Raw genomic sequence first — 13,792 nt, forward strand, 5'->3', positions numbered from 1 at the left:
GCAAAGCAATGTTATCAGAATGTAAAAATAAGAGAAAGTGAACAATTTTCCTTCAAAAGCAGTAGAAAGAACAGGAAAAAGCATATTCTTAATTGTTTTGTGCTTTACTTACCTGTCTTAGGTCCAGAGTAATTGTCACCCAGTGGTATTCTCTCCCATTTTGAATGCTTGGACTTTGCCACCAATTATTAGTACCATCTATGGCATTTGAGATTGGGTGACGTTCTGTTAAAAAAAAAAGCATTCATGAAGCTATTCAATTCTTCATACAAATTCTTCAAATAATTGCAACTTTTTAAAAATTAGTGTCCAATAAATTATTTTAAAAGATGGAAAAATAAAAAATGATGGTCTAAAGTGAATAACATAGTACTAGTGGAAATTAACATTAGGAAAAGTGAAGACCTTAAGAAAAACCTAATAAAAAGCCTATGACAATTCACATGTAAAAATACAAATCAGAGATTCTACACTGATAAGAAGTCAAACACTTGCCTTTTGGACTAGCACTGTTACGATCACAAATTCTGCACTGCGCATTTTTGATTGGTCGTCCTGGCACATGCTCTACCAATTTGCAGAACATCTCTGGACCCTTTTCACCACAAGTGGCATTGGTACTGATGTGAGCATTGCTAGCAAGATTTAGGATGGCAGGAAATAAACCTGAAAGTCAAGAGATATGAGATAAGTAAGACATGACATTTGAAACCAAACAAGCAAGATTGTCCCTTTTCTCTTTTGGAGAAATAAAAATTATATTTTACCTGTTTCAAATAACCCAAAGCATACCTCCACTTTTAAAATTCAAAGACCATAATCATTAACAAAGTATTCATTCTGTTCTTCATGTTCTTTCTAAGATGTCTTTCTTATCATAAATCATAAACTACTAATCTCTCTCTCTCTCTCTCTCTCTCTCTCTCTCTCTCTCTCTCTCTCTCTCTCTCTCTCTTTTCCTCCATATTTCCCTTCCTCTTCAAAAATTTTTCATTGACTGGAACTAAATTGAGTAAAAAAATTCAGAATGGAAAATATTATTAAGCAATACCAAACATCTTGTTTTCATAGTTCCTTTGTTGCAATTGATTTTTGTCGTTAATCAGCTGTGATTAATATATCTCCATCTTGGCAAACAAGAAAGATCCAATCTTCTCTACTGTTTTGAGAATAGGAATTTCTTCTATGGGCTTTACAATTTCTTAGTAAAACAGGATGGTATATGGAAGGTTCCATTCAGATCTTAAAACAATTCAGCATGTGATGAAGAGATTTCCTATGTGGATATAGTTGAGAGGTAACTTTAATTTAAATGTTTCATTTTTCTTTTATGAGGAATAAATCTTTGTAAAAGATTTAGGAAATGATTTTTATTATTTTACTTCACAAAGAAGAACCTTTGGAGAGAGGAAATGAGGTAACATTTAAACCATATCAAATTTTAAAAATATTTCTATCAAACAAAATTTACAACATTAAATAACAAATTCAATAACAAAAGGAACTTGATTTTTTATTTTAAAATATATGCTGTTACATATTATAATTATGCATTATTATTTTTCATTATTCATTCAGCATTTTCAGCCTCATAAATTACTTGAAAAATTTTACTAAGTTCTCCCCTAATATATAATAAATATAACATAACATAATATAGCAAACCATAACATGATACACTTAATTCTAGTTTACATGTTCAGGAAATGCTTCTTAAGCAGTTGTTCATTCAACATTTATTTTTTAAATGTTTAGGTAAATTTCTCTTTAAAGAATCTCATTCATTTTAAACTTAACAAAAAAAAAAGAAAGAACATTTCCATGTAAACAGCAGAAAAGAAAATTCAATATGAAACCATTAATAACCATTAGACTGTTTACCAAAAAAACCACTATATAATAACTTCTACATATTGTTTTCAAAGCTACCCAACTTTTCAGTGCTTCCTTTTAAGTATTTCTTTGTTGTTTAATTGTGCACTTTTTTCCTCCCTCTCTCCTGATCTCCAGTCTAGAGAAAGCTAAATAAACTCCTTTTCTTAAAATTTTTTTTTAGCATTTTAAGCCTAAAAAGTGCTTCCCTCATATTCTAATGCAAGTTGTACAAGTTTTATTATATTCACTTTACAGATAATAAAACAGTGTCTTTCCTGAGAACACACCTAAATTAAGCAAGAGGACAGGATGGAACTCAGGCTCTTTAATGACAAAATCCAGAACTGTTTACTGACACAGTTTATTTCACCCAAACATTTGTTAAGTACATGAATTGCGAGGTAGCCAGTACAAGAGATGCTTATTAAACATTAGATGAGTTGAATTATTTTTTGTTGGATGAATAATCTGTAAATTAGGATCATATTTGGAAATCTTGGCTTACTTTTACATCTGAAACATGAATCAAAGATGTGTTCTAGTGCTGCATCTTAGCTTATGACGTTAAATTTCATGACCTTAGTTTAGAATCATGGCCCTGTAACTATTTATTGTCTTGGATAGGTCACCAACAGTCTGGGACTCAGTTTTCTTATGTGTAAAATCAGACTAAGGGGGGGCCCTTCCAGCTCTGTAAATCAATGAGAGCATATGAATGGCCAAAGATGTAAAGTACAAAATGAGTTAGAGTTTTGGGGGAAGGTTGAATTACAACCTGTTACACACACAGGTGGTCAATTTGGAGCCAAGAATTTCTGTTTTCAACCTCTACTTCCAAACATTTAGTAACGGTGTGATCATAGGTATGTCATTAAACATCCCTGAGTCTCAGAAAACCAGAAGTCACAGGTGGGGTGTAATCTCTATCAATGGGGAAAGGGTTTCCATACAAACCAAATCATAGTCCATGATCATTTCCCCAGATTTATGATTTTAATTTAGTTCAATTATACAAGAATTTTCACATTGAATTTCTTTAAAAGAACAATATTTTTTCTTTTAAATAATGTAGGAAGAGTTATAATTTAGTAAATGTGATTTTCTTGAAGTCACACAAATTATTCAAACTTTAATAGCAATGCCCTAAAACTATCATTTTTAATGTTATTCTTCAACATGTTCTTCCTAACATTACCAACTTCTATGAAGATTCTTAGCTTATGTCCTAGTAAAAACTACAAAAGTATGGTCTCTGTGACAATTAATCAGTTTGTCAGTGAGAGGTATATTCTATTAATATGTGTTAACCTGAAACCTGATAATTCTCTGGTAATTTCATTTCATAAAAGCAAACCAAAAAAATCTACTCAGGTTTAAATTTTAGAATTTAACTTGCCAAAATAGATTTCTATAAAACCTATTTACAGCAGTGGGATAATAATAATAATAATAATTATTATTATTATTATCATAATTACTATTATTTATTATCCTATATTATATTATATTAATTATAATAATAATAATAATTATTATTATTAGCTATAATTATAATTATAGCTAGCATTTGTAAAATACTTTAAGATTTGCAAAATGCTTTATAAATGTTATATCATTTAATCCCTACAACAATCCTGGGAGGTAGGTACCATTATTATCTCCACTGTATATAATAAGGAAATTGAGGCAGATGTTGTGTCTAGCCCTGATCACATAGCTATTAAGTATCTGAAAGGTTGAGTTTCATTTATCTATTAATTTAATGATTCCTATTTAGTCAGCCTACTGGAACTGTTTTGAATCTAAGATTTAGCTTTTAGTGCCACTTTAAAAGTTTTAAAGACAGCCTTTTTCAAAAAGTTAAAATGTACTTTGAGTATTGCCCTATGGACCTTAAAATATATATTTTGGGGATGAGGCATAGGGAGTATGCCTATATATTTTCAGGAATGAAAATCACTGTGGTATTCAGTAGTAACAAGGTTAAGTAATAGTCCAGGCCCTGAGGCAGAAGAGAAACCAAGCAATTTGAATAATTGAGTTCACTCTGAATTACTGTATCAACAAAAAAGTGCTTTACTGATTAACTTGCAAATGTTCCCAATTTCTTTGTTCTCCAACTCTAGAGAACTGTCACCTAGAAAAATTTTTGGCAGGCTAGGACTATCCACTCCCACTGTAGCTAGGTAGCTGTTTTAGAATTCTGAGCTTGGTTAAAAGGTTTATTTAGAAGTGTTGCTTCTTAATGTCCAGATTTCTTATGGGTCCCTCAGAAAATAGGGATCATACATTTGTTGTTGAATCATATCCAACTCTGGAACACTATTATGGTATTTTCTTTGCAAAGATACTAGAGTGGTATGCCATTTCTTTATCCAGTGGATTGAGTCAAATAAAGATAAAGTGACTTGCCCAGGGTCCCACTGCTAGTCAGTGTCTGAAGCAGGATTTGAACTCAGCTTTCTTGGCTCCAGGCCCAGCACTTTTGAGTTATACATATACTCCTTATTGAAGGAGGTAATTTAGTTATTATAATCTATATTTCAGATTTCTCTTGGGACCTAAAGATTATAGATTTAAAACTAGAAAGGACCTTAAGGGCCATTATAGCCCAAACCCTTCATTTTACCAATGAAGTAACTGAAGGTCCCAAGGGGTTAAGTGAGTCACTGTCCACAGTAATAAATGGCAGAAGCTAGATTCAAACCTAGGTCCTTCAACACCAAACCCAATGTTCTTTCCTTTCCTTGATAACCTCAGTATATATGCTAAATATGATTAAAGAAGTTTTAAATAAATTCAGAAATAGGTCAACAAATATTTATGGAGTTGCTACTAAGTGCTCTAGTACCAGACCCTTTGAAAGTTTGGTGAACCTTATAAAACCCTCAGAACAATCTTTTTTTAAATGCTGAAAATAAGCTATATAGCCTTACAAAAGAAACTGACTATTGAAATATTATTATATATTGAAATAAACTTATTAGTATAGTTCTTTTTTTTAAGCTCAAGTACCCCAGTTTAAAAAAAATTGTCCTTGGAATACAGAAACAAATAAAAATGGAATAAAAAGTTCTCTTCTGTGAAAGAATTTGTATTTTCCTGGAGGATACAACATGTATACAAATTACTAAAAGATAACTTGAAGAAGGAGAAGGCAGGAAAGGCTTCTTGTAGGAAAAAAAGCATTGAACTGACCTTGAAGGAAGCTAGGATTCTAAGAGGCAGAAATGAGAAAGGCATATATTTCCAACATAAGGAGCTACCTGGACCAAGCCACAGAGTTTGAAGAACAGAAACTAAGTTTTAATTTAGTTGATTCATTGACCTTATAAAGGTTTCCAGAATACTGTTTTTTGAATAAAATGAAATTCTCAGATTCAGTAATAATTGAAAAAGTTAAAAACAAATCATTCCTATATCATATTCAATATATTTTCCAGAAAAATGTCATCATCTTCCCTTGTGTCTGTCCAGACTTGAAGTGATTGTCACATTCGGAAGATGAGGAAAAATAGTTTGAAAAGAAGTCCTCAATAATTTTAAAAGAGAGAGAAAAAAACAAGCTCTCTAAGTTGCATAGTAATTTCAAGGAGTATTAAAATATTTCAGTAGAAGGCAACTGCCTATGAGAACCACGTAGGAGGAAAGGGAAAGAAAAAAACAAAGAGAAGGAGGAGGAGGGGTAGGTAGAAAGAGACCCTACCAAGGACAAAAGTTTGAATTTACAATCAAAAATCAAAAGGCAGAGGCAGATATGGGAATCAGCTGCAAAGGCATAACTACATTATTAGATTAAAATGCATTTTTCATTGTGCAGCTGTGTATATAACACATGAAATATTTAAAATGCATGTCAGAATTCCTTAGTCATCTGCCTGTCTTCTAATCTGTGACTGACTCTCTGCTCAGGAAATACCATGGGATAGTTTCTCTATCATGGTATTTAACCTTGCAAGTTGGTAGAATGGCAAGTTGCCAAGGTTACCAACTTGATCAAGCATGAAATAAATTCTTTCTCATTCAGCAATATTTTTTCATGCCCTGAGTGGGTCAGCATTCTTAGATTCACTTTTAGTACCCTATTAACTTTGCTTCTCAAAATATCTTTAACATCATCTGAACAAATTAGCATCAAGAAGATGGAAAATACTATATATTGATGCCAATTTTGCTTTAGTGCAAATAAAAAATAAACTAGTAAACACTTCTTGATTTTTTTCTCATCAAAATATAGATTTCTCATACTTTCAAATATACTATACTGAAACATGCTAACAAAAAATAATTTATTAGTAACAATTGAATGACCAATTGTCAGGGAAATGCAGTAAGTTTATTATCTCAAATATTTTTGCTTATTAGAGAAAAGTTGTTTTGGAAGTCTTTTTTTTTAATTTTCCAAGTAAAGTTTTTGAGGTCTTACTTTTTAAATATTATACTTGACTAAAATATGCAATCAATATAAAAATTTCAGTTTGTTTAACTTTGGTCACATGTATTTTCCATTTTGACATAATGAATGTAGTCTCTGTCTTTTAAAGGATAGAGAGCAAACTGACATAAGGTCAAAAGTTGTTTTGTAAAGAAGTATCTTGGAAAAATATAAAATCAGTTAAAGGAAGACTTTCCTTTTTAGGTGTTTTGTTTTGTTTCGGTTTTTTTAAACAAGAAAATATAATTCTCTTTTGTTTATCCCACTTATTTCCTCCTATCCCTCCTGCTGTTCCTCACTCAGAATTCCTTGACACTAGTTTACAGAATCTAGGTATTATACATCAGATTCTACAAAATCTGCCTTTTCCACTTATTTTGTTAAACTAAGCAACAGCCTCTCAGGAATTCTTGAAGGCAAAGACTACTGCTCAGGAAGGTACCAGGACTATTTAATATAAACTTGGACAAATGCTGCTCCAGGAATATAGATCAAAAGAATATAGAAAATACATAAATAAACATTTATTTATATATTTTATTGCTTCAAGAAAAAGGGAACACATGATAATATATCTATATCTATATATGAATATATATATATAGTAATGTCCAAAACACCAATTCTAAGACATACACATATTTTTAAAAAATTATAGTGTACTTCTTTGACTTTAATAATACTTTAATTGCATAGGGTACTGTAAGATTTGTAAATGCCTTTATGCAATCTTATCCACAACCCCCACCCCTGAAGTATTACAGTCATTATCTTAATATTACAAATGACAAAATTTAGGCTTAGAGAAACTAAATGATTTGCCCAATGACACAAATCATGTGTCAGAAAGGGTTGCGAGGTCCCTCTTGACTTTTTTCCTGCCCTATACTGGATCAATTGTTGTATTTATTGTCAGAAACTACTAGTGGTTTTTGGTTAACTGTTTTTCTTTGATACAAAGGCAGTTCACTGGGGGGAGAAGGAAGTCATATCCAGAAATGACTGATACAAAAAAGCATAATGTTCAATAATAAAACCTTCTGGGGCGGCTAGGTGGCGTAGTGGATAAAGCACCGGCCTTGGAGTCAGGAGTACCTGGGTTCAAATCTGGTCTCAGACACTTAATAATTACCTAGCTGTGTGGCCTTGGGCAAGCCACTTCACTCCATTTGCCTTGCAAAAAAAATAATAATATAACCTTCTAATAGTATGCCCATTTTGTTTTGTGCCCACTATACACTGCTCATAGACATTTACGCTAGGAATATTGAAAGAGATCCTAGGATATGAGTAGTGATGGTAGTAGTAGTAGTAGTAGTAGTAGTAGTAGTAGTAGTAGTAGTAGTAGTAGTGATAGTTGTCATAGTGGTAGTGGTGGTAGTACTGGTAATAATAGTAGTGACTTTGATCTCCAGTGAGTAATAGACTATCTGATAGGAAATTTATAAATTGTTTACTGATACCATTTAAACAGCATTTTAATATTTTAAAAAGGACTTTATAAATATTATTTCATTATAATAATACCTAGCTTTTGCCATTATAAGCAGATTTGTTCTGAGGAAGAACTGTCATGTGAAGCACACTATTTCTCCCCTTTTATAGTGTTAATTCATAATCTGTCACATATTTTTATCCAACCTCTTCCCAGAGGACTACTCACTCAAACATTTACATCCCACTCTCTAAGAAAAGAAAGCAAATAATACTAAGGTAAATTCAATTCATAATCATAATCAATAAACTATTATTAAACACCTAGGTCCTATGCTAAAGTGCTGGGGATAGAAAGAAAAGCAAAAGTCAATTTATGCTCTCAAAGAAATCATAGTCCTCCATATAAGGAGAAAACATACAAATAATCTATATATTGAATAGACTGAAAATAATCAACAAAAGGAAGGTATTAGGATTTAGGGAGATGAGGAAAAGCTTCCTATAGAAGTTGGAATTTTTAACTGGGACTTGAAAGAAACCAAGAGTAGAGATGAAAGACTACATAGATTGGATCAATTGGGGTCTGAGGTTCCCTCCAACTTGGAGATTCTGTGATGTAATGTATTCTTAGTGTTTTGAGTTCTCAGAATGAAAGAACAAAGGAGAAATAGTGTGGCATTATTCTACCCTTCACATATACTTTACCCTTGAAGTTCATCTTCTTGATTCTCTCCCCCCACCCCTTCCCAATTCTTCCTTTCAACACAATGCTTAGCATTCACTTCAGCAAGATGGCAAACATTCCATACAAAGTGGGTGTTTTAGTAGGAGTAACAATCAAAGTTTTTAACTTCCTTGGTGAGCAAGGTCAGGTAAGGTATAAGTGTTTAAATCTTTCCTGTGTCTATTCTAACTTCCAAATCCAGAATGGCAGGTTTTCTAACTCATTTAAGTAAAGACCTTAGAAGTTCTTAGACAAAAGTTTATTCTATGCAACACTGACTCAGAAAAGACCTAGAAAGACATACCAAAGTGATTTAATTCCAACCTATCTTTTCAGTAGTAATGCATTGTAGCATTCTGAGCAAATATGCTGTAAATATAAATATGAAATAATCTTAACCTCTGTGTTAAGGGGAAAAGAGGGGATTAAGAAGCGAGAAAGGATCTTGGGAAGACTGGATATCAATTGAAGCTATTTGTTGAAATTAAAATCTTCTGACTTCATTATAGTTCTAAGTGTTTTGCATTGAATAAGCATGTTTCTACAGGTATAGTAGAACTTTTCAATAACATTTCATAGGTTTTCCATGATTTCACATATCCATAGTAACTGAAACAGAAGACCTTCCATGCAAAATCATTAATTGATTAATGATTAGACGGTGATATTTGGTCAGAACATAATGATAGAAACAATAATTTTGTAAAATTAACTTGATGTTTAAAATAACAGGCAATTAAATAGATTATTTTAGATGATAATTTTTCTATATGTCCCTCACCAGAATAGGAAACCAATCACTCAATTAACTGATATGGAACTTCATGTTATTGTCTTATTCTGATAGAAGTAAATTGTCCTAAAGCACAAGTGAGGAGGAAGTGATTTGAAGAGACCTGGTTAGTCATATACTTGAAAAGGCATCCCTAAAAAGCAGAGGCTTAATATATAGTCACAGAACTTTAGGTCATTAGGATACTTACTAGATCATCTAAATTTACCACTTCTTTTCACAAGATGAGGAAAATGAGGTCCAGAGACATCTCATTTAAGAGTTGTCCAAGATCAACCACCTCTTTTATGACTGCCAAATTAACTTCAAAATAGAGTTCCCTCAAAGACTAAGTTAGAGAATCAAGATTATGTCTTGTATGTACAGTTAATCCTCAGTATTTGTATGTTAATCTTTCATGACCTCAGGCATTTAAGTGATTTTTATCAGTAACCTCAATTTCACTTTCTGTTGGAAACAAAACATATTCCTGGCTTTGCATAGTCCAGAAAAAAAGGAGAGGCAGGTGTGTGCAAGTTTTTGGAGTGATTGGCATCCTGCTTGTTCAGTGTTCTTGTTCACCCTCCCATTTGCTATAAATAATTCCTCATTTAATTATTACATATTTTTAATGCTTGCCTTTAAAACTCAAATTTTAGGATGTAATTCAAACTCCAAAATACTTTGAGCTCTAATCATGTTGAGAACTTTTCAGTTTTGGTGTTTTCTGATAGTAGCAATTAAAATTCTAACAACCTCTCCTTTGGTTTTTCAGAAGGTAACCAAGGAAGAGATGTTTACACAAGTATAATATACACTTGTGTGGACATTTGACACATTAGAAGATAAGATTCAGACTTTTAAAAACTTAAGCTTTAATAATTTTATTTGACATATAGTATTTATGGTACTATGTATTATGAAAGTGAATATTGTCTGAAATTAATGTTTTAAAAATTCAGATGTTAGGACAAAAGATCATACATACATAGAATTCTAGAGAATTACTAGTAAGAAAAATGTTTTGCAAATTATCAATTTCATTTTATGTACTGTATTTTATGGGTTTTTTGTGGTTATTATTTTAGGAAAGTATATATATATATATATTATCAGAATTAATGTTTCATTATAAAATATTACACACAAAGAGTTTATTTTCTGTCATTTAGGAAACAATTATTGTTTTAGGTGGTCACAAAAACCTAATCCTCCATTTCCCATAGGTCCAATGTATTAATATTCACATTTTTTATTTTCTTGTAGTTTTTTTAGGAATATTATCTCTGCAAAAATATGGTCTTTGTATAAGCATATGAACTTAATCCAACATCTAATAGTATTTAAAGAAAGCTAGAGGGGCGGCTAGGTGGCGTAGTGGATAAAAGCACTGGCTCTGGAGTCAGGAGTACCTGGGTTCAAATCTGACCTCAGACACTTAATAATTACCTAGCTGTGTGGCCTTGGGCAAGCCACTTAACCCCGTTCACCTTGCAAAAAAAAAAAAGGAAAGCTAGATATGTGCATGCTTATATTGTGGGGGAAATGGCTACAGCATAACCCAATGTATCAACCAACTTCTAGTAATTCAGGTGACTTATTATGTGTGCTTTAGGATGATGATGCAATCCCTTACGAGCACTGTCATGACTACTGCAAATGCAGGACATCATGTTTGTATTAAGTAGGACTGATCTGAAAGATGATCCATTTATACTCGAAAAAAAAAAGAAAACTTCTGACTTCCTTCTTCTATTCTTTCTAAACTTTTTGATATAAGACTCTTTCTCTTGGCTTAGGGCATGGGGGGAAAAGGCTCCTCCATCTATCCCTGGTATCTGTGGTGAACTGTTTAAACATGGAAATGAGCCTATGTGCTGCCCATGCAAGTCTCAGTCTGGGCTTCTGGCCCCTGGTCCTTGACAGTCTTTTCCTCTGAGAATTAATGATGAGAATAGTGAGAGAAATGAACAGTGATCCTGCTGAGAGTAGGAATTTGGCCATTCCTACGTTCTTCCATCAGTCAAGTGGACTATGGATGGAGACCCTGTAGTTAATATAACACTTCTCAGAGAAAATGACTACCAACCAAAAAAAAATGAACACAAGATTTGACCTAGTTTTCCAGGGGTAAAAAAAAAAATTGATGGAGTTTTTAAGTCTACTTAACTATCCCATTGAAAATCTCATCCTTTAATGATTTAAATATCAAATTCCCAGAGAGTATAATAAGAATTATAAGTTACTGTTTCATGTTTTAACTTTCTGACAGTGTAAACTTTCAAGTCTTTTGTGTTTTAAGTTTTTAGCTTAAACCTGTCTAAAATCTCCAAAATGGGTATTGAAAGATACAATGCTAAATGCAGATGAGGCTCCTGTTTATTTTTTGCCACACAACAGAAAGAGGAAAAAAGATGAGAAAAGTCAGTATTGTAAGGGTTGGGAAAATTTGAGGACCCTAGGGACAGAGTTGAGAATTGGTACAGCTATTATGAAAATCAATTTGGAATTAATCAAATAAAGTGATTCAAATGTCCAACACAGAGAATATACAGTTAATCATATATCATAACTGGGTCAATAATAGAAAGAAAAGTCTCATATTATTTTTGTCAGTACTTTTCCCCATTTTTAGCAAAAAAAAAGAAAAATGGAAAAAAGTAAAAGAGCATCAAATGGGGAATTACTGAAGAAATTATGGTGCATGAATGTATGGTCTCTTGGCAAGTCTCTTAACCTCATAAACAACTTTCTGAGATTGTAACTTTCAAAGAAAGTGCCCCTCTACATTGCTCAAAAATCTCATTCTGGGATTTCTCTATTCAGTGAAGTCACAGTTCCAGTCCTTTATTTCACAGTTGGGACCTTGTATATGGTATGTGATGAATTTAAAAAATTTTTAAAATAAAAAATACTTAATTGAATGAATAGAAGACCTCAAATGGAAAATCTTCTAAAGAGAAAGTTGCTACACATCACTGATATTTAAAGCAAGCACTGTATTTTAAAAGTAGACAGAATGCCCTCTAACTTTGGGTAAATTTTTGCCATACAAAGAATTCACATAAACACAGAATTTCTGTAACAATACACATGTGTACATTGTACTTACTTTTTGAAACCCATGTACTCAGAAAAAGCATGTTGTTCACAGATCAAAAGTAGATTTAAAAAAAGTAGATTTAAAAAATGAAGTAGATAGAATGTCAGGCTTAGAGTCAAGAAGACCTGAGTTCAAATATAGCCTCAGACACTCACCAGAGTGACCAAGGACAAGGCACTTTTATTAGCTGTGTGACTTTGGGCAAATCACTTAACCCTTCTTCGCCTCAGTTTCCTTATCTGTAAAATGGATATAACAATAGCATCTAGCTCCCAGGATTACTGTGAAGCTCAAAGGAGATAATTATAAATCCCTTAACATAATATTTGGCTGTGTAAGTCTGATATAAATGTTAACTACTTTTTTCTTCAATTGAATGTCTGTAGCTCACAACTTTCTAGTTACCTCTATCCAACCTCCACCTAACTTAATGATCTGTGAATAAACACTTGGGTGCATCTGGAAAGTTTGAACTCTGCTTTCCTGAACTCCTTTGGTAAAACAAGAGTCCCATAATCACCAATAATTAACTTGTTTTGTAATTACCAGATACTTTTCTTTCTCCTAGAAATTAACCAGTATGATTTCAGTAGCTTTCAAAACAATAGCAAGAGAGACAAATGTCACATATATATTATAGGAAAATGAAGCTAGATGGTACAGTGGATAGTGTCAGACCTGGAATCAGGAGAATTTGAGTTCAAATCTAGCATCAGACACTTATTAGCTAAGTGACCCTGGGAAGTTCCCTATATATTAAATGAGTTGGAGAAGGAATGGCAAACCACTCCAGTATTTTTGCCAAGTAAACCCCAGATGGGAATAATAACCTAAATAACAACAAAAACAAAAATTCAAATGAGAACCATACAAAAATCACTAGCAGTCCAAACTAAAAGGAGGAGATAAAAACTACACATTGTGGAGTTTTTCAAAATAAAAGTGACAACAAAATTTCAGACTGAGAGAATGTCTGCCTTTCTCTCACATGCATATGGTGCTTTATCATTTTAAGCCAAATAATCACAGCTGGTTATTTGAAAAAGAAAGGCTTTAAAAATATGATTAAAAAAGTTTTATTTATTTTGAGTTTTACATTTTTTCCTCCAATCTTTCTTCCCTACCCCCCCAACAGAAGGAAGTTTGCTAGTCTTTACATCATTCCCATAGTATGGGTGGATCTAAAACCTTTCTAAAATTAAAAAAAATAAAAGTTCAGCTTATAATAAAAATATGATTAAAATTATACTAGATAAGTATGTACCAAAAGTTCTTTACAATAAAAACACAGACAGGGTGAGGAGAGAGTCTAGACTAAACTTAGAAGTTTGGTACTTAATAAAACTAAATAAAATTCCTGTGGGAAGCAGCTGAATAGATGAATCTCATTTAGGGGAAAAATGGTTATGCAAAGATTTATCTGCTGTGCTGGTAGCAACAGTATCT

General features: G+C 32.4%; 1 protein-coding gene across 2 annotated transcripts in view; it reads right to left on the reverse strand.

Moving 5' to 3' along the window:
• LAMA1 (laminin subunit alpha 1) overlaps window positions 1-13,792 on the reverse strand; it is a 207,847-nt gene that overhangs the window by 171,584 nt on the left and 22,471 nt on the right. For both annotated transcript variants that reach the window (XM_074201152.1, XM_074201153.1), the window contains exons 2-3: window positions 496-666; window positions 113-225 (exon numbers count right to left, since the gene is read on the reverse strand). In XM_074201152.1, the coding sequence (XP_074057253.1) occupies window positions 113-225; window positions 496-666 (284 nt within the window). The remainder of the gene's footprint in view (window positions 1-112; window positions 226-495; window positions 667-13,792) is intronic.

This window comes from Macrotis lagotis, chromosome X, assembly GCF_037893015.1.
Source record: "Macrotis lagotis isolate mMagLag1 chromosome X, bilby.v1.9.chrom.fasta, whole genome shotgun sequence".
Lineage (NCBI taxonomy): Eukaryota > Metazoa > Chordata > Mammalia > Peramelemorphia > Peramelidae > Macrotis > Macrotis lagotis.